The 22,796-nt window shown below is 45.4% G+C and overlaps 1 protein-coding gene across 1 annotated transcript in view; it reads right to left on the bottom strand.

Annotated features, from left to right (window-relative positions):
• Positions 1–4,432: 4,432 nt before the first annotated feature.
• LOC106586013 (NLR family CARD domain-containing protein 3) overlaps positions 4,433–22,796 on the bottom strand; it is a 94,698-nt gene continuing 76,334 nt past the window's right edge. The window contains exons 9-11 of the mRNA XM_082972973.1: positions 11,886–12,059; positions 8,716–8,762; positions 4,433–6,734 (exon numbers count right to left, since the gene is read on the bottom strand). Coding sequence (XP_082829099.1) covers positions 6,205–6,734; positions 8,716–8,762; positions 11,886–12,059 — 751 coding nt within the window. The 3' untranslated portion in view covers positions 4,433–6,204. The remainder of the gene's footprint in view (positions 6,735–8,715; positions 8,763–11,885; positions 12,060–22,796) is intronic.

Raw genomic sequence — 22,796 nt, 5'->3', positions numbered from 1 at the left:
ATAATCCATCGTTATATCCGAATAGCGGCGTTTTGTTCGTGCGTTCCAGACACTATCCGAAATAGTAAAGAAGTGTCGCGCGCATGGCGCAATTCGTGACAATAAAATTCTAAATATTCCATTACCGTACTTCGAAGCATGTCAACCGCTGTTTAAAATCAATTTTTACGACATTTTTCTCGTAGAAAAGCGATAATATTCCGACAGGGAATCTCCTTTTCGGCAAACAGAGGAAAAAATCCCAAAGGCGGGGGCGGTCGGGTCACGCGCCTAAGCCCAGTGTCCCTTGATCGGCCACTTGAGAAAGGCGATAATGTGTTTCAGCCTGGGGCTGGAATGACGACATTCTGTTTTTTCCCGGGCTCTGAGCGCCTATGGACGACGTGGGAAGTGTCACGTTAGAGCAGAGATCCTTAGTAAATGATAGAGATGGAAAAGAAGTTCAAGAAATGGTCAGACAGGCCACTTCCTGTAAAGGAATCTCTCAGGTTTTGACCTGCCATTTGAGTTCTGTTATACTCACAGACACCATTCAAACAGTTTTAGAAAATTTAGGGTGTTTTCTATCCATATGTAATAAGTATATGCATATTCTAGTTACTGGGTAGGAGTGGTAACCAGATTAAATCGGGTATGTTTTTTATCCAGCTGTGTCAATACTGCCCCCTAGCCCTAACAGGTTAAGAGACAACTTAGATGAGAATTGTCCTCATGATGAATTTGAGACTGGGACTGATCCCATTGAAGATGACATGAGTGATGTAGAGAGTCTGCCAGAGGCTGAATATGTTCAAGCCACAGAGATCAACACTGAGCAGCTAATTGAAGGTCTCAAAAACAGTATCTGTCTTTTTATTTAGAAAATCAGGAAAGAACACTGCATCCCAGCTACGGTACAGAATAACATTGTTGAGGACCTCAGAACCATTTTGGATGCATTTATGACACACTACAGTGATCCTCTCAGGTTTCATCTGACAAATAAATATGGTTGAACATGACAATCTCAGGGACTTCTTAACAACTCTGCAGTACTTGAGGAATGCATTAGATGCATAAGCTGTGAGTGGATGCTGGAGCATTACTGTGTGAAAGAATTGGACATGGTCAGGACAACTGAAGTACCACTGAGCAACAAAGAAGGTTATAAAACAAGGTCATTTCAATACAGCTACATAGCCCCCGGGCTATATGAATATAAAGACATGAGACAAAACAATCATAATGAATCAGATTACGTGGAGAGGGGGACCTGATCTTAGATCATAATGAATCAGATTATATGGAGAGAGGGGGACCTGATCTTAGATCATAATGAATCAGATTATATGGAGAGGGGGACCTGATTCTAGATCATAATGAATCAGATTACATGGAGAGGAGGACCTGATCCTAGATCATAATGAATCAGATTACATGGAGAGGAGGGACCTGATCCTAGATCATAATGAAGAGGGGATATATATAATATAGCCTACTATATTTAATATTCCATAAACTATTGTTATTTTTAACAGTTTTATTAATTCATTCTAATTAATTTAATAATTATGACACACCCCTCACTATTGTGATTGGTTGCACTAATTGCACTGTTTGTCTACATAACCTGGTTCAAGTATTCATGACATCACCCTGAAGAAGACACAGTGATGCTGAAACGTTGGTAAATACCCAATAAATTAGTGGGAGTTTATATATGGAGTGTGGGACTCTCTTTATTTATTTAGATAGTTTATAACTCTTATGTATGTGCCATCTTTCTGTGCTTTTCAGGCAGCCTGGCAACTAACTGAAAAAACAGAGTCAAGACAAAAACACCAGAAAGAGACCCAAGAAGACTTGGACGCAGCATCAGAGGACAGAGAAGGATGTTCAGAACTCACTCAGTCTGGTAAGTTGGTGAGGGTAGACTTTGAGGCTGCTTACCTGACAGCTTCAAAGGACAGAGAGGGATGTTCAGAACTCACTCAGTCTGGTAAGTTGGTGAGGGTAGACTATGAGACTGCTTACCTGACAGGATCAGAGGACAGAGAGGGATGTTCAGAACTCACTCAGTCCAGGAAGTTGATGAGGGTAGACTATGATGCTGCTTACCTGACAGGATCAGAGGACAGAGAGGGATGTTCAGAACTCACTCAGTCTGGTTAGTTGGTGAGGGTAGACTATGAGACTGCTTACCTGACACGGAGGAAGTCTTTCCTTTTCATCTCCTCTCCCTTACAATCCCTATGCCCCCCCTCTCCTCTCCCCTACCTTCCCTATGCCGCCCCCTCCCCTAATGTGTTGGACCATGATGTTTATTTGTTTGAATCCTTTCTTTGTTTGTGGTTAGGTTAGAAGAGAATGACTCCTCAACCCAAGAGGTCCTGGAGCAGCTGTGATTAGCTTAGAAGAGAATGACTCCTCAACCCAAGAGGTCCTGGAGCAGCTGTGATTAGGTTAGAAGAGAATGACTCCTCAACCCAAGAGGTCCTGGAGCAGCTGTGATTAGGTTAGAAGAGAATGACTCCTCAACCCAAGAGGCCCTGGAGCAGCTGTGATTAGGTTAGAAGAGAATGACTCCTCAACCCAAGAGGTCCTGGAGCAGCTGTGATTAGGTTAGAAGAGAATGACTCCTCAACCCAAGAGGCTCTGGAGCAGCTGTGATTAGATTAGAAGAGAATGACTCCTCAACCCAAGAGGCTCTGGAGCAGCTGTGATTAGGTTAGAAGAGAATGACTCCTCAACCCAAGAGGTCCTGGAGCAGCTGTGATTAGGTTAGAAGAGAATGACTCCTCAACCCAAGAGGCCCTGGAGCAGCTGTGATTAGATTAGAAGAGAATGACTCCTCAACCCAAGAGGTCCTGGAGCAGCTGTGATTAGGTTAGAAGAGAATGACTCCTCAACCCAAGAGGCCCTGGAGCAGCTGTGATTAGATTAGAAGAGAATGACTCCTCAACCCAAGAGGTCCTGGAGCAGCTGTGATTATGTTAGAAGAGAATGACTCCTCAACCCAAGAGGCCCTGGAGCAGCTGTGATTAGGTTAGAAGAGAATGACTCCTCAACCTAAGAGGCCCTGGAGCAGCTGTGAGAGAGTATCAGTGTGGAACATTTGGGAACATTTAAAGAAGGTTCCCGGAATAGAGGATTGTCTGTTACGTAAAGGGTCATTAATGATACCCTCCTAATATTGAGTTACGCCTGGTCAGTTTGTCATGGACAGAAAGGTGTCCTTAATGTTTTGTACACTTAGTGTAAACTGCACAATAATTATACATTTATGGATTTTTTTTATGTAACCTATTGTTTTCTCTATATTCAACCTGCCATCTACCCACCTGGGGACTGAGGGTTATGAGAGAACCCCCACAACACTAGCTTCTCTTATACAACCTGCCACCTACCCACCTGGGGACTGAGGGGTATGAGAGAACCCCCACATCACTAGCTTCTCTTTATACAACCTGCCATCTACCCACCTGGGGACTGAGGGGTATGAGAGAACCCCCGCATCACTAGCTTCTCTTTATTCAACCTGCCATCTACCCACCTGGGGACTGAGGGTTATGGGAGAACCCCCACAACACTAGCTTCTCTTTATACAACCTGCCATCTACCCACCTGGGGACTGAGGGGTATGAGAGAACCCCCACATCACTAGCTTCTCTTTATACAACCTGCCATCTACCCACCTGGGGACTGAGGGGTATGAGAGAACCCCCGCATCACTAGCTTCTCTTTATTCAACCTGCCATCTACCCACCTGGGGACTGAGGGTTATGGGAGAACCCCCACAACACTAGCTTCTCTTTATACAACCTGCCATCTACCCACCTGGGGTCTGAGGGTTATGAGAGAACCCCCACATCACTAGCTTCTCTTTATACAACCTGCCATCTACCCACCTGGGGACTGAGGGTTATGAGAGAACCCCCACATCACTAGCTTCTCTTTATACAACCTGCCATCTACCCACCTGGGGACTGAGGGTTATGAGAGAACCCCCACATCACTAGCTTCTCTTTATTCAACCTGCCATCTACCCACCTGGGGACTGGGGGTTATGAGTGAACCCCCACATCACTAACTTGCATGTTCTGCAGCCTTGTAAAGATAAGGAGGGGATGACTGGGAGGCAGGTTGGCATATATTTATATTTTCTTATTCCAGTCCTTTACTGAGATTTGTGTGTAGGTATTTTTTTCTGGAATTGTTAGATATTACCTGTTAGATATTGTTGCACTGTCGAAACTAGAAGCACAAGCATTTCGCTACACTCGCATTAACATTTGTTAACCATGTTTATGTGACCAATAAAATTTGATTTGATTAGTCAAATCTAGAGGAAATCACACAGTTCTGCCTCCAGGTCAAGATTCATGACAAACGTCAACCTGCAACTGGGAGAGGCAATGTAAAATCAATAACGAAATTGTTTTCACAAATAACATAGTTTTCTTGTTTCAAGTCTGTTTTATTATGAAAAGTAAAATATATCCTTGTATACTTGTACAACTATGGAGCGTATGTCCATATATAATTATACAATTAGTTATTCAACATAAAAGACAACAAATGATCACATTGGTATTTTAACAGTGTTATTGTAAGAGATTAAATGTTTAAACAGAGGATACAACTAAAACAGTATAAAACAAGTGCAGTATGTTCTGAGAATGTTACTTTAACGTCAACTCATAACGTCACACTATAACTTCATGGGAGTCTTGTGGAAAGACTACATGTTGTTTTGGGTGGATTGAGTGACGTTTAAAATTTGCAGAATATTCCTGCAATATTTTCACCTCTTGTCAGACGCCAACAGCCTAGTCGGCTGCAGACATTCATAAGGAGTTCAAGTAGTTTATTTCCCATTTGCAGGTATAAAAAGTAATACATAAATTGAAATTCCTTGTTGGAGCTCTCTCACATATAGGACAGTACATACCAGAGGAGGCTGCTGAGGGGAGGACGGCTCATAATAATGTCTGGAACAGAGTGAATGAAATGGAACACATGGAAACTACGTGTTTGATACCATTCCACTTATTCCCCTCCAGCCATTACAAACCTGTCCTCCCAAATGAAGGTCCCACCAACCTCCTGTGGTACATACACAAATAAAATCTCATAAAATCACACAGTGTGTGTGTGTGTGTCAGAGTGTGTGTCCTGTGTGTGTCCGCTGTGTGTGAGTGTGTGTGTGTCCAGTGTATGTGTGTCCAGTGTGTGTGTGTCAGTGTGTGTCCCCGCTGTGTGTGTGTGTGAGTGTGTGTGTTTGTGTGTCCAGTGTGTGTCCTGTGTGTGTCCCCGCTGTGTGTGTGTGTGTTTGTGTGTGTGTGTCAGTGTGTGATTGTCCAGTGTGTGTGTGTGTCCAGTGTGTGTGTGTCAGTGTGTAAGTGTCAGTGTGTGTGTGTCGTGTGTGTGCGTGTCAGTGTGTGTGTGTGTCAGTGTTTGAGTGTGTCAGTGTTTGTGTGTGTCCAGTGTGTCCAGTGTGTCAGTGTGTGTGTGCCCAGTGTGTGTGTGTGTGTGTCGTGTGTGTGTCCGCTGTGTGTGTGTGTGTCCAGTGTGTGTGTCCAGTGTGTATGTGTGTGTCCAGTGTGTGTGTCAGTGGGGGTGTGTCAGTATGTGTGTGTGTGTGTGTGTGGCCAGTGTGTGTGTGAGAGTGCCAGTGTGTGTGTGTCCAGCGTGTGTCCGTCCAGTTTTTGTGTGTGTCCTGTGTGTGTGTGTGCCCTGTGTGTGTGTGTGTCCTGTGTGTGTGTCCAGAGTGTGTGTGTGTATGTGTGTGTGTGTGTCCAGAGTGTGTGTGTGTCCAGTGTGTGTGTGTGTGTGTGTGTGTGTGTGTGTGTGTGTGTGTGTGTGTGTGTGTGTGTGTGTGTGTGTGTGTGTGTGTGTGTGTGTGTGTGTGTGTGTGTCCTGTGTTTGTGTGTCGGTGTGTTCAGTGTGTGTGTGTGTGTGTGTATGTGTGTGTCCTGTGTTTGTGTGTCCAGTGTTTGTATGTGTCTATTCTGTGTGTCCAGTGTGTGTGTGTGTGTGTGTGTGTGTGTGTGTGTGTGTGTGTGTGTGTGTGTGTGTGTGTGTGTGTGTGTGTGTGTGTGTGTGTGTGTGTGTATGTGTGTGTCCTGTGTTTGTGTGTCCAGTGTTTGTATGTGTCTATTCTGTGTGTCCAGTGTGTGTGTGTGTGTGTGTGTGTGTGTGTGTGTGTGTCTGTCAGGTTATTATTTACAGTGACACTGAGGAGTCTTCATCATAATGAACCCTAAACCCTGGATAGAGGGGCTCAGTGAATGTGGTGTAGAATGTGTACAGGTGGGTCAGTGTGTCAGAGGAGGCTCTATAGAAGGACAGAGTGCCGGCTGGCCAGTCCAGATACACTCCTACTCTGTGGGAGCTGGAGGAGGGGACGTCTACTATAGTGAGATTATTATTGTGCCAGGCAGTGTAACTGTTGTCATAGCAGAACAGACTCCAGGACTTGTCATTGTATCCAAGACAACAGTCATCACCCCTTCCTCTCCTGCTGATTCCTTTGTATGTCACTCCAATATCAGCCCCTCTCCCACTCCACTCTACCTCCCAGTAACAGCGCCCAGTCAGACCCTCTCTACACAGCACCTGCTCACAGTCCTCAAATCTCTCTGGGTTATCAGGATATGGCTGCTTCTCTCTCCTACATGTCACCTTTCTGTTCTCCTCAGACAGAGAGATGAGTCTGTTTACTGTGTTTAGGTCCAGTGTGAGATCACAGACATCTGATGGATGAAACCAGACACAATATTAGAAATCATCATCATTCACATTAGAATGTTAAACCTGTTGGGGCTAGGGGGCAGTATTTTCACGGCCGGATATAAAAATGTACCCGATTTAAACTGGTTACTACTCTTGCCCAGAAACGAGAATATGCATATTATTAGTAGATTTGGATAGAAAACACTCTAAAGTTTCTAAAACTGTTTGAATGGTGTCTGTGAGTATAACAAAACCCATATCGCAGCCAAAAATCAGAGAAGATTCCATACAGGAAGTGCCCTGTCTGACAATTTCTGGTCCTTCTAGGTTATCTCTATCAAAAATACAGTATCTCTGCTGTTACGTGACAATTTCTAAGGCTTCCATTGGCTGTCTGAAGGCGCCAGAAAGTGGATTGGGGCGTCTGCTGTCTCTGGGCAGATAACTGCAGCAGATTTTGTGAGTGGTCAGGCTGGGGACAGTGACACTGGATAGGCACGTTCATGAGAATTCTCAATTTTTTCTTTCAGCCTTTGAATGAAAACAACGTCGCCCGGTTGGAATATTATCGCTATTTTAAGAGAAAAATCGCGTAAAAATAGATTTTAAACTGCGTTTGACATGCTTCGAAGTACGGTAATGGAATATTTTGATTTTTTTTGTCACGATATGCGCCGGCGCATCACCCTTCGGATAGTGTCTTGAACGCAAGAACAAACGCAGCTATTTGGATATAACTATGGATTCTTTGGAACCAAACCAACATTTGTTGTTGAAGTAGAAGTCCTGGGAGTGCATTCTGACGAAGAACAGCAAAGGTAATCCAATTTTTCTTATAGTAAATCTGAGTTTGGTGAGTGCCAAACTTGGTTGGTGTCAAAATAGCTAGCCATGATGGCCGGGCTAACTACTCAAAATATTGCAAAATGTGTTTTCACCGAAAAGCTATTTTAAAATCTGACACCGCGATTGCATAAAGGAGTTCTGTATCTATAATTCTTAAAATAATTGTTATGTTTTTTGTGAACGTTTATCGTGAGTAATTTAGTAAATTCACCGGAATATTTCGGTGGGTATGCTAGTTCTGAACGTCACATGCTAATGTAAAAAGCTGGTTTTTGATATAAATATGAACTTGATTGAACAAAACATGCATGTATTGTACAACATAATGTCCTAGGAGTGTCATCTGATGAAGATCATCAAAGGTTAGTGCTGCATTTAGCTGTGGTTTTGTTTTTTGTGACATTATATTTTAGCTTGAAAAATGGGTGTGTGATTATTTCTGGCTGGGTACTCTCCTGTCATAATCTAATGTTTTGCTTTCGTTGTAAAGCCTTTTTGAAATCGGACAATGTGGTTAGATAAAGGAGAGTCTTGTCTTTAAAATGGTGTAAAATAGTCATATGTTTGAAAAATGGAAGTTTTGGGATTTTTGAGGAGCTTGTAATTCGCGCCACGCCCTATCATTGGATATTGGAGCGGTGTTCCGCTAGCGGAACATCTAGATGTGAGGTTAACGAGAGTTTTGTCTTTCAAATGGTGTAAAATAGTCATATGTTTGAGAAATCAAAGTTAGAGATTTCTTTGGTATTTGTATTTCGCTCCACTCGATTCCACTGGCTGTTGACTAGGTGGGACGCTCACGTCCCACATAGCCCAGGGAAGTTAAGGGGGTTATAAGTTTTTGCATTTATTTTCAAATGTTCCAAATTTGACCCCTGTGTCTTGACTTGATGTGCATTTGCAATATGACAATTTACTGTGGAGCGCGCTCGCCATCTTTTGGATTTTTGCTGTGTGACACTTGGCATTTGCCGTAAGACATTTGCAATAAGCTTTGAATGATCTGCCTTCCATTTGAGTGGTATTGGATATCGTGTATATGTTTCGTACGGTGCCAATATGTTCCCATTAATTTTTGTCCATTTCAGGGGGGTCTTCCCTTACTTGAATTAAGACTTATTCTTAGTCATATTCCTCACAGCAGTAAACACTCACATTTTCTAAGCCCAGGTTTCATTGTGTTCTCTCCACCATGTTCCACACTGTAGTGGGAAGCAGAAGAACAGACAGTCATTGAGGGATACACCTGAACACACACACACACACACACACACTGGTCACACACACACTGGACAAATACACAAACATACTTGTGTGTGTGTGTGTGTGTGTGTGTGTGTGTGTGTGTGTGTCTGTCCAGTTTGTTTGTGTGTGTGTCATTTGTGTTTTTGTATTTGTGTTTTTGTATGTTTGTGTATTTGTCCAGTGTGTGTGACCAGTGTGTTTGTGTCCAGTGTGTGTGTTTGTGTGTGTGTGTTTGTTTGAGTAGGTTTCCACACACAGACACACACACACACACACACACACACACACACACACACACACACACACACACACACACACACACACACACACACATACACACACTGGACAAACACACAAACACACACACACACACTGGACACAGACACCGGACACACACACACAGGTCACACACACACACACACACACACACACACACACACACACACACACACACACACACACACACACACACACACACACACACACACACACACACACACACACACAGGACACACACACACACACAGGACACACACTCACACAAAGGACACACACATACACACAGACTGGAAACACCTGCACACACACACTGGACAAACACACTGGACACACACACACACACACACACACACACACACACTGGACAAACACATACACTAGACACACACACACAAACACACACAGGACACACACGCACTGGACACACACAGACTGGACACACACTCACACACAGGACACACAGACACACAGACTGGAAACACCCGCACACACACACACACACACACACACACACTGGACAAACACACTGGTCACACACACACTGGACAAATACACAAACATACTTGTGTGTGTGTGTGTGTGTGTGTGTGTGTGTGTGTGTGTCTGTCCAGTTTGTTTGTGTGTGTGTCATTTGTGTTTTGTATTTGTGTTTTTGTATGTTTGTGTATTTGTCCAGTGTGTGTGACCAGTGTGTTTGTGTCCAGTGTGTGTGTTTGTGTGTGTGTGTTTGTTTGAGTAGGTTTCCACACACACACACACACACACACACACACACACACACACACACACACACACACACACACACACACACACACACACACACACTGGACAAACACACAAACACACACACACACACTGGACACAGACACCGGACACACACACACAGGTCACACACACACACACACACACACACACACACACACACACACACACACACACACACACACACACACACACACACACACACACACACACACACACAGGACACACACACACACACAGGACACACACTCACACAAAGGACACACACATACACACAGACTGGAAACACCTGCACACACACACTGGACAAACACACTGGACACACACACACACACACACACACACACACACACTGGACAAACACATACACTAGACACACACACACAAACACACACAGGACACACACGCACTGGACACACACAGACTGGACACACACTCACACACAGGACACACAGACACACAGACTGGAAACACCCGCACACACACACACACACACACTGGACAAACACACTGGACACACACACACAGGACACACACAGGACACACACATAGAGGGCACACATACACACAGGACACACACATACAGGACATACACACAGGACACACACAAAGTGGACACACACACAGGACACACACACACAGGACACACAAAAACAGGAGACACACACAGGACACACACACAGAGGACACACATACACACAGGACACACACATACAGGACACACACAGATACAGGACACACACTCAGGACACACACACACACACATACACACAAAGGACTCACACACACACAGGACACACACAAAAACAGGACACACACAGACTAACACACACATAAATGACACACACACACACACACACACAGGACTCACACACACACACATATACACACACACTGGAAACACACACACTGGACACACACAAAAACAGGACACACACACACACACCAACACACACATAAATGACACACACACACACACAGAACACACAGACACACAGGACACACACACACACACATTCACACACACTGGACACACACACAAAAAAGGACACACACACACACACACACACAAATGACACACACATACACAGAGGACTCACACACACACACACACACACACACACACACACACACACACACACACACACACACACACACACACAAACACACAGAACTCACACACACAGGACACACACACACACAGGACACACACACACAGGACACACACACACACACACAGGACATAAACATACACATGACACACACACACACTGAACACACACTGGACACACACAGGACACACACACACACACAGTCAAACACATACACATGACTCACACACACACAGGACACAAACACACACATACACAGACCTCACACACACACTGGACACACACACACGACACACACACAGGACATACACACAGGACATACACACAGGACACACACACACAGGACGCACACACACAGGACATACACACACAAAGGACATACACACACAAAGGACATACACACACAAAGGACACACACACACACACACTGATTAAACACTGGACACACACACACACACAGGACACACACACACACACACACAGGACACACAAAAACAGGAGACACACACACACAGGACACACACACACAGGACACACACACATAAATAACACACACACACAGGACAGACACACATAAATAACACACACACACAGGACAGACACACACACACAGGACACACACACACACACACTGGACACACACACATAAATAACACACACACACACAGGACACACACACACACACACACAGGACAGACACACACACACTGGACAGACACACACACACACTGGACAGACACACACACACACTGGACAGACTCACAGAACTCAAACACACACTGGAAAAACACATACAGGACACTCACACACAGGACACTCTCTCACACACAGTAACATTTGTCCAAGTGATGGTCAGAATATTTGTCTTAACTCGCCTGATAAGTCAAACATGTCTGATATGACCATTGACATAAACCCTCTACATACTTGAGTTTTTCCAGTCTGCAGTGTGGATCCTCCAGTTCAGCAGAGAGCAGTCTGACTCCTGAGTCTCCTGGGTGATTGTAGCTCAGGTCCAGGTCTCTCAGGTGTGAGGGGTTTGACTTCAGAGCTGAGACCAGAGAAGCACAGCCTTCCTCTGTGACTAGACAGCCTGACAGCCTGCAAAGAGTCAAATCATATTAAAACCACACTGCTATTCTTTGGTGGTGAAAATAGTGGCAGTATATTTTTTCAACATTTTCTGAAAAATCAGTGTCCTGAAACCTGCCATATCTATTCATAAATTAATATGTCATTATTAGAAATGACAAACTATTGAAGTATTGCTTGTAGAGAGAAAAATATATAGTACAAATATTTGAGTAGACTGACCAGACCAGTTTAAAAAGCAGTATCAGTCAAAAGACAGACATTGAGGTATCAGATTTAGATTGTATGGAGTATACACTCCATACCATATCTATTTTGACAGTGAAGCTAACATTTTAAATGTGGCTCTATACTCCAACATTTTGGATTTTAAATAAAATGTTTCATATGAGGTGACAGTATATAATGTCACCTTTTATTTGAGGGTATTTTAATACATATCTGTTTCACCGTTTAGAAAAATATAAAAGTACTTTATGTATCCAGTCTCCCCATTTGACGTCATACGTATTCTGACCAATTTACTGATACTGTATTTAAATAGTCAAAAGTTGAGTATTTGGATGTAAACTTGTTGATTGCAATTGCAGTTTGTTTTGGTTGTGTTTTGGGTTATGTTTTACCCAATAGTAACTGAATGGTGGATGATGACTGGAGTAACTTTCTTTCTTTGTGAGTAGATAACATGTTTCTAAACCCTACTAAATTTATCCTGATGATGGCATGATAAAGAAAAATCATGAATGAGCCATGAATTATGATGAGTGAGAAAGTTACAAAGGCTACAACAAAACATGCTAACCTCTCACCATTACCAATAACAGAGGCTAATCAAATCAAATCATATTTATTTATATAGCCCTTCGTACATCAGCTGATATCTCAAAGTGCTGTACAGAAACCCACCCTAAAACCCCAAACAGCAAGCAATGCACGTGAAAGAAGCACGGTAGCTAGGAAAAACTCCCTAGGAAAAACTCCCTAGAAAGGCCAAAAACCTAGAAAGAAACCTAGAGAGGAACCAGGCTATGAGGGGTGGCCAGTCCTCTTCTGGCTGTGCAGGGTGGATATTATAACAGAACATGGTCAAGATGTTAAAATGTTCATAAATGACCAGCATGGTCAAATAATAATAATCATAGTAGTTGTCGAGGGTGCAACAAGCACGTCCGGTGAACAGGTCAGGGTTCCATAGCCGCAGGCAGAACAGTTGAAACTGGAGCAGCAGCACGGCCAGGTGGACTGGGGACTGCAAGGAGTCATCATACCAGGTAGTCCTGAGGCATGGTCCTAGGGCTCAGGTCCTCCGAGAGAAAGACAGAAAGAGAGAATTAGAGAGAGCATATTTAAATTCACACAGGACACCGGATAAGACAAGAGAAATACTCCAGATGTAACAGACTGACCCTAGCCCCCCGACACATAAACTACTGCAGCATAAATACTGGAGGCTGAGACAGGAGGGATCAGAAGACGCTGTGGCCCCATCCGATGATACCCCCGGACAGGGCCAAACAGGCAGGATATAACCCCACCCACTTTGCCAAAGCACAGCCCCCACACCACTAGAGGGATGTCTCCAACCACCAACTTACCGTCCTAAGACAAGGCCGAGTATAGCCCACAACGATCTCCGCCATGGCACAACCCAAGGGGGGGCGCCAACCCAGACAGGAAGACCACGTCAGTGACTCAACCCACTCAAGTGACGCACCCCTCCCATGGACGGCATGGAAGAACACCAGTAAGCCAGTGACTCAGCCCCTGTAAAAGGGTTAGAGGCAGAGAATCCCAGTGGAAAGAGGGGAACCGGCAAGGCAGAGACAGCAAGGGCGGTTCGTTGCTCCAGCCTTTCCGTTCATCTTCACACTCCTGGGCCAGACTATACTTAATCATAGGACCTACTGAAGAGATAAGTCTTCAGTAAAGACTTAAAGGTTGAGACTGAGTCTGCGTCTCTCACATTGGTAGGCAGACCATTCCATAAAAATGGAGCTCTATAGGAGAAAGCCCTACCTCCAGCCGTTTGCTTAGAAATTCTAGGGACAATTAGGAGGCCTGCGTCTTGTGACCGTAGCGTACGTGTAGGTATGTACGGCAGGACCAAATCGGAAAGATAGGTAGGAGCAAGCCCATGTAATGCTTTGTAGGTTAGCAGTAAAACCTTCAAATCAGCCCTTGCCTTAACAGGAAGCCAGTGTAGGGAGGCTAGCACTGGAGTAATATGATCAATTTTTTGGGTTCTAGTCAGGATTCTAGCAGCCGTATTTAGCACTAACTGAAGTTTGTTTAGTGCTTTATCCGGGTAGCCGGAAAGTAGAGCATTGCAGTAGTCCAGCCTAGAAGTAACAAAAGCATGGATTAATTTTTCTGCGTCATTTTTGGACAGAAAGTTTCTGATTTTTGCAAAGTTACATAGATGGAAAAAAGCTGTCCTTGAAACAGTCTTGATATGTTCTTCAAAAGAGACATCAGGGTCCAGAGTAACGCCGAGGTCCTTCACAGTTTTATTTGAGACGACTGTACAACCATCCAGATTAATTGTCAGATTCAACAGAAGATCTCTTTGTTTCTTGGGACCTAGAACAAGCATCTCTGTTTTGTCCGAGTTTAAAAGTAGAACGTTTGCAGCCATCCACTTCTTTATGTCTGAAACACAGGCTTCTAGCGAGGGCAATTTTGGGGCTTCACCATGTTTCATTGAAATGTACAGCTGTGTGTCGTCCGCATAGCAGTGAAATTCAACATTATGTTTTCGAATGACATCCCCAAGAGGTAAAATATATAGTGAAAACAATAGTGGTCCTAAAACGGAACCTTGAGGAACACCGAAATGTACAATTGATTTGTCAGAGGACAAACCATTCACAGAGACAAACTGATATCTTTCCGACAGATAAGATCTAAACCAGGCCAGAACTTGTCCATGTAGACCAATTTGGGTTTCCATTCTCTCCAAAAGAATGTGGTGATCGATGGTATCAAAAGCGGCACTAAGATCTAGGAGTACGAGGACAGATGCAGAGCCTCGGTCTGACGTCATTAAAAGGTCATTTACCACCTTCACAAGTGCAGTCTCAGTGCTATGATGGGGTCTAAAACCAGACTGAAGCGTTCCGTATACATTGTTTGTCTTCAGGAAGGCAGTGAGTTGCTGTGCAACAGCTTTTTCTAAAATTTTTGAGAGGAATGGAAGATTCGATATAGGCCGATAGTTTTTTATAATTTCTGGGTCAAGATTCGGCTTTTTCAAGAGAGGCTTTATTACTGCCACTTTTAGTGAGCTTGGTACACATCCGGTGGATAGAGAGCCGTTTATTATGTTCAACATAGGACGGCCAAGCACAGGAAGCAGCTCTTTCAGTAGTTTAGTTGGAATAGGGTCCAGTATGCAGCTTGAGGGTTTGGAGGCCATGATTATTTTCATCATTGTGTCAAGAGATATAATACTAAAACACTTTAGTATCTCCCTTGATCCTAGGTCCTGGCAGAGTTGTGTAGACTCAGGACAATGGAGCTTTGGAGGAATACCCAGATTTAAAGAGGAGTCCGTAATTTGCTTTCTAATGATCATGATCTTTTCCTCAAAGAAGTTCATAAATGTATTACTGCTGAAGTGAAAGCCATCCTCCATTTGCGAAGGCTGCTTTTCAGTTAAACCTTAGGCCACTGAGAAATTCCTTTGTCCTCTCACTATGGAGAACTGGCCTCAGAACATTAAAACATGCAATAAAGGGACTTTGGAACAATGGTTTCCGTCAGCCACAATGGTGGTCATGACGAGAGGTGGAATATGAAAATGTATGTAACTTTTGAATTGTTATTAAAGGTTAAGAGATGACGTTATTATGAAAACATTGTACCTTTAAGAGTTTTCCCAGTATATGCCTGATGTTTATACATTGTACGTTGTGTGGAAAATATCCAAATCAAAGAGAATGTTTTGGTAAAGATGAGATGTGAAGGTAGTGTCTAAAATAGGATTTTAGTCAAATCTAGGCCTTGCCCCTTTACTTGGTCCGCCCAGAGAATTGCCCTAAAGGCGGTTACGCCCACTTCTGACCCTAGGGTATAAGACAGGAGAGTGAAGAATTAACAAGGAGACTAAGTGACCCCAAGCTGCAGCTAAGGTCTAACAAAGTCAACGAACCCCAAAACGAAACACAAGGTTGAAGACAAAGAAATCTTTTTCTACACGAGCTACGGACGAGTAGCTGTGTCTAAGCGGGTGAATTCAAGCCGAACCACACTCTCCATTGAATCGTGGTATAGACACCGTTCGAGTCCGAAGCTGTGAGCTCTGAGCTACAGAGCTGTCTGTCCTCAGAAGACCCCTTTCAGATCAAGGGCGAGGGATCAGACCACTAAGCCAAGAAGGACACTGACATCGTGAGGACAACCAGAGAGTTGCGCCGGAGAAGTGCGTCATTGAGAAGCCTAAACGACACACGCGGAGCTTCCCACCTGAGACCTCCAACACGTAATTACATCATTATATTCTGACCCATAAGAGCGGCAGTTCGGGGCAAGGCTAGGTTTAAATAAGCATGGCTGACAAATGAATCCAAATGTATATTTCTCTCATGTACTTTCTTGATTTCTCTCTCTTTTAAATCCCCATTTTGGGTAACACGCGCCATAGTGTGTTGGCCCGTTATACTAAGTCCTAATCAATATCTAGACTGTGTTTTGTGTATGTGTAATTTTATCATCATTTTAGCTTGCTAGTAAATAAATAATCAACTAAGATTGGTGTGGTAAACTCATTGGTGAAGCCCGGGTCCGTGCAGATTCCCGGATTATGCGACGTTCAGAATGAGACTGTAGAGGAAATTGATTAATTTAGCGACTGTTGTAAAATCGATATTCTGATATCCTTTGAGTTAATTTGGGAAATAGAAACACAATCAAAATACTGTTCCCATGGTGCCCCAGGTTGATGAGTTAATAATTGCTTGATTCATCGCTTAATTAATTTAATCATGAACGTCCCCAATCTAACAGGTCCCGTAGAGATCAACCTAGCCGACATGCCCCTCCGCCTAACTCTCACAAAGGGTCAGGACACAAGGGTAACAAGCGTAACAAGGGCAACAAAGTGTTCAACAATGATTTAAACGCTAACCGAAATGATATAGAAGCTCTGATAAAAGCTCTGACTAGGCGTAAAATCGTTCTAGACACAAGCCCGCAGGTTTTGTCTACAGATTTGGACACGGAGGTGGAGATGCACGAGATAAGCAGCTTTGCAACAGATGATTCCTCTCCCATTCCGATAGAGGACCCACTGGGTCACGTAGGTGACTTATCTGTCTTGGAAATCGACGCAGATTACAAACCGCTCCGTTCTCCCAACCCACTCCATTTTGTTGGGGATATGACGAGAAAAACCAACTCGAACAGGCCATACCTTAGAACAGTCCTGGAGGACTGTGTGACCTGTCACGCTCTGATAGATTCGGGTTCGACAATTTCCCTCATATCCGAAACCTTGCTGGATGAACTAAAAAGGGCAGTGGACCCAACAAAACGTTGGTTGAAAACGGAACATTGCGATACGAATCTTCGAGGTTTCACTCAAGCTACCTCGCCCCTAACCAAACGTCTCCTACTTAAACTCAACTTCGAAAGCGTGTCACTGATACACCCCGGGTATGTGACTAGCATCGAAATCGAATGGATGCTGATTGGGAGTGATTTAATTGACCGTCTGGTACCACTAATGGATTGGAAAACCAATCAAATCTGGTCACAAATACCTATGCCAACTCCGTTGACTTCGCCGCATTCTTCCAAGGCTACCTGCCATACATTGTGCAACGACGTGTGTCCGACGTCAGCATCTGACGCAAACCCGGTGAACTTGGCCATGAGCCCGCCATTTGTGGCAAATGACAATGTGAGTTGGACTCGGAACTTAACCAAACATGAGGTTTTCTTGTGCGGCTTGGGTGATTCACCAGCCGACACTTACTGCCCTCCTCTGATAGGGGGCGTGTGCCTGAACGGCACTATGGCTGAGGATAGCAGCCTGGCCACCTGGTCAGAAAAATCCGCAATCAGTTTGGAAATGTTCAACGAAATTTCGAAAACAGCTAACTGCCATCCCCTTGTGCCGAAAACTTTTAGATTTCCACTGGGAACGACTCCCCAGACAACACTCACCGCAATAGGGGTGTGTGCGCTATCGATCCGCATTGGAACCAAGGAATTATCCCACTACCTACTGGTTGTCGCGGACCTCCCACATACAGTCTATGTGGGAGCGGATATCTTGGTAAGATTGGGTGTTAAACTTGATACCATACACCAAGTTCTTTGGTCTTTGGCGCAGCCAAACCAACATGCCTTGTCTTTCGACCCGGTGCGAATGGCTTCCGGGCAGACTATTCCTGAAGCTTGCAAGGCGATAACTGAGTCCGCCATGGTGATACCGGCAAGAACCACAGAGGTTTCTGTAAGACTGAACCTGGCGCCCGGATACCGGATGGAAGGCACCACGGCTTTCTTCCAACCCTCTCCAAAACTATTCGACTTGGGGCTAACTATCAATGGCAACCCACTGTTGGAACTAACCGCTAGATCCACTTACCTCCTGGTACAAAATCTGACTCAAGCGGATATTTCCATTCCTCGGCACACTCAGCTAGGAACATTGATCGATTACGCCTTCCATGATTTTGAACTAGTTGTTCCCGTGATTGGGCCTCTTCCGTCCTCCCTAGACCTAGATGGCGAGGGAGGTACACTGTTTACTTGTCAGTCAAAAGCAATAGCACTAACTCCCGTATTGCCACTGGACGACACATCGGCGTTCCGGCTGGATGTCGATCCTGACAGCAACCTGTTAATATACTCCATCGTCACGGAGGATGATATTGCGTCTCCTCTGGCATGCGAAGTACACTCTTGTGAGGTAACAACCGATGACTCTTCCAAAAGTGACATGCCGTCACCACCCGATGAAGACCTGTACAATGTCGCCGAACCATATCCTGGTTTCCATGCACAGGTAATACAACTACTGTCGGAGGCTGATGCTCTTGTCAATGACACTGAACGCCATCAGTTGAGAGAATTGTTTAATAAACACAGTGAGATCTGGTCGACAGACTCGCTGGATTGCGGGGTTATGGGTATCCATGTGGTGCGTATTCCTACGCCACCCGGAGCAACTCCTACGTTTGTTAGACAATACAAAATCCCGCTCGCAGCATACGCAGCAGTACAAGAGATTATCGATTCCTTATTAGCTAAACGGATAATCAGGGAATGTAACAGTACGTACAGCGCTCCCGTGTGGCCCGTTCTGAAACCAACGGGTAAATGGCGTCTTACCATTGACTATAGACAACTCAACAAACTGGTTCCGTTGTCTCGTTGGCCAATGACACAGCTCGACCAAGAGTTGCCAAAGGTGGCAAACGCCAAGTACTTCTCCACCGTCGACGTGGCAAATGGTTTCTGGACCATGACAGTCGACCCGCGTGACCAACACAAGTTGGCTTTCTCTTTCTCGAACAAGCTCTTCACGTTCAATCGTTACCCATTCGGGTATGCGAACTCCCCCTCAGAGTTCAACATCTTCCTGCACAAGGCGATGCCAGACGCAGCCTCTAGGGGGGACGATAATTTACGTGGACGACGTTCTCATGAGAAGTGAGACTTGGTCACATCACCTCAATGAAATGGACCACGTTCTCACCCAACTCGGGACTGCAGGGGCTAAGTTGGCCATCATGAAAGGACAATGGTGCAGGACCAAGGTAAACTACGTTGGGCTTCTGGTGGGTGCCGAGGGCATCCTGCCACAGTCTAACCAAATCCAAGCAGTCCACAACATCAAAACACCTACAAACCTTCACGAGGTGCGCAGCTTCTTGGGAGTATGTAATTACTCCCATCAATTCATCGAAAACTACGCCGACTTGTCAAAACCGTTGACTCACCTTCTTCAGAAAGACACCCCATTCGTTTGGGATGCCACTCACAATGAAGCGGTGGCTTCCTTGAAAAACCTGCTTTGCGAGGCACCCTGCCTGGTATACCCCAACAAAGACAAGACATTCTTTTTGGAAGTCGGTTTCTCAGAGCACTGCCTTAGCGCTGGGTTGTACCAAAAATACGACCAAGACAAACATGTGGTTGCTTACGCGAGCAAAACACTCAACCCCGCCGAACACAAATACTCAGACTCCGAAAAAGCGCTGCTGTCGACAGTCTGGGCAATCAAACACTTCACCAGTTATGTCGGCGGACAGAAGGTGATCATAGAAACATGTCACCAGCCTGTGACTTTTCTGAAAAGCCAACGAATCCGTGAGGGTGCTGTACACAACAGCAGGATAGCGGCTTGGCTCATGACGCTGCAGAGCCATGATGTAGTAATCAACTACGCAAAAGAAAAAAACCTGCCTTTGGGCAGTGCTTTGGCGGTGTGTCAACACTGTGGTGACGATGAAACCGACTCCGGACCACTCCCGCGTGACATCGCTCCGCCATTGCCTTCGAACCATCATTATTTCGAAGAGAACGTGTGTCTCGACATGCCGATGGCATTTGTAGATGGCTGTTCTTACCGCCATCTAGACCACTTGCAAGCTAGGGTGGGATTGGTATGGCACAACGACATTCCGTGCAAACCACTTCAATTTCAGCTTGGCAACAAGACCAGCCAGTTTGCAGAAGTGGCTGGCGTGCTGATCACCCTGCAAACAGCGGTAAAACACGAATTGGCAGAACTGGCGATCTGCACCGACTCAAACTACGCGAGACTCACCTTCTTATGCCACTTGCCGTTTTGGAAACAAAAGCACATGACTACTTCAAGTGGTAAAGAGGTGAAAAACAAAGAGCTCATTCTAGCTTGTGATGACCTCATCACCAAACACGACATACAGGTGTATTGGAAGAAAGTCAAGGGACACTCCAAATCACCTGGTCGTGACAAACTTGGCAACGACCATGCTGACAGCATGGCGAAATCTGGTGCAATTCATGGCACCCCTTGGGTGTTTGATGCTCGAGACGAGAAACCCACTGAGGAAGCTATGGTGTCTGCGGTAACGCGTAGCCATGTAGCACCACGGAAAACGTCTTCGCACGAACATAATGTGCTGCTAACGCATTCATTCATGAATGGCGACCTGGTAGCAATGCAACACCAAGATGAGTCCCTCGCCACTTTGATGGCATTCCTGTCGGATCCTGTCAACAACCCATTGTCCGAACTGGCTTTGGCAGGTTCACACGACTTGCGTTCGCTGTAAGCAACTAAACAGCACCTCACACTTGTAGATGACCTATTGGTGTATGTTTCAGAAACCGACATCGCTCGAAGGTGGGTGGTTCCTAAAACACAGAGGGGGATAATGATAGCTCATGCCCACGACGAGCCATGTGGAGGCCATAGGGGGGTCAAGGCTACATGTGAAACATTGCGAAAAGTGGCCCACTGGCCTCACATGGAACAAGACGTGGCACGATACGTGAGGGGGTGTCTAGTTTGCTGCCAGTTTCAACCCACCAAGCCACTTCACAGAGCACCGTGAGGGTGTGTCTTACCCCTGGAGCTCGATCCAGATCGACTGGGTCGGCCCAGTTGCCAGGTCGGCCAGAGGCAACAAGTACCTCCTCACAGTGACTTGCGCATTCACAAAGTGGGTGGAGTGCCTGCCGGCGACCAATGACACAGCGGAAACCACTGCCGTTCTTTTGCTAAACCACGTTTTCAGTCGTTTCGGCCTGCCAGGAGAAACCGTGGACAGCGACAGAGGAACCCACTTTTCGGCAGCTGTAATGACCGAACTGTGGAAACTCCTGGGAGTCAAAGCTAAACTCCACATCGCGTACCACCCTAGGAGCTCGGGGCGGGGGGGGGGGTAGAAAGGAGCAACCAATCAATTGTCAGAATCTTGAGGAAATATGTGGCAGCCAACCACAAAGATTGGGACCTCAAACTCCCATTGGTACTGATGGCAATCAGAGCCTCACGCAACAGGTCTACGGGAATGACACCCTTTGAGATGATGACGGGCCGGCAAATGACCCTTCCACTGCATCTCCTGTACCAACCGGGAGATGTCGCCGCAGCCACCGCCTACACGGCTCATCAATACGTGACCGACTTGCGGAACCATCTCCAGACTACCTTTGCGTACGCTCAAGGACAATTGGAAAGAAGTACAGAAGGTGACAAGACCTATTACGACAAAAAAGCCTCACACCAGGTGTTCGAGGTCGGAGATAAGGTGTGGTACTACATATACACCAAACCCGCGGGCGTCGCAACAAAGTTCCTGCCCCACTGGACGGGGCCACACGAGATTGTGGTGAAGCTATCACCTGTAGCTTACCAGATCAAAATCAGCAAAGGTCGACAAAACGCCACATTAAAGTGGGTCCACCGGAACCAAATCAAGTTGTACACTCCCCCCATGGGAATAGAAGGGGTGCTAGCCAGCACCGAATAGATAAAAACCCTAGCAAAACCAGAGGTACTAAGGAAATTCTTAAGTAGCCTCAGCTGATCCCTTCCAGGAGACCAGTACGTTGCACCTAATATATTTTATTCTCTTCCCAGCTACCAGATATACATCTGTTGTCACTAGTGATATCGTCCTATACCGTGGCCACGCGATACCGCGTGGCCGCTGCCACTCTAACCTGGTGGTCCCAGCGCGCACAACCCACGTGGAGTTCCAGGTCTCCGGCAGCCTCTGGAACTGCTGGTCTGCAGCCAACAAG

Source organism: Salmo salar, chromosome 03, assembly GCF_965601325.2.
Source record: "Salmo salar chromosome 03, fSalSal1, whole genome shotgun sequence".
In the NCBI taxonomy this organism is placed as follows: domain Eukaryota; kingdom Metazoa; phylum Chordata; class Actinopteri; order Salmoniformes; family Salmonidae; genus Salmo; species Salmo salar.
This window is presented reverse-complemented; position numbering and strand designations above follow the sequence as displayed.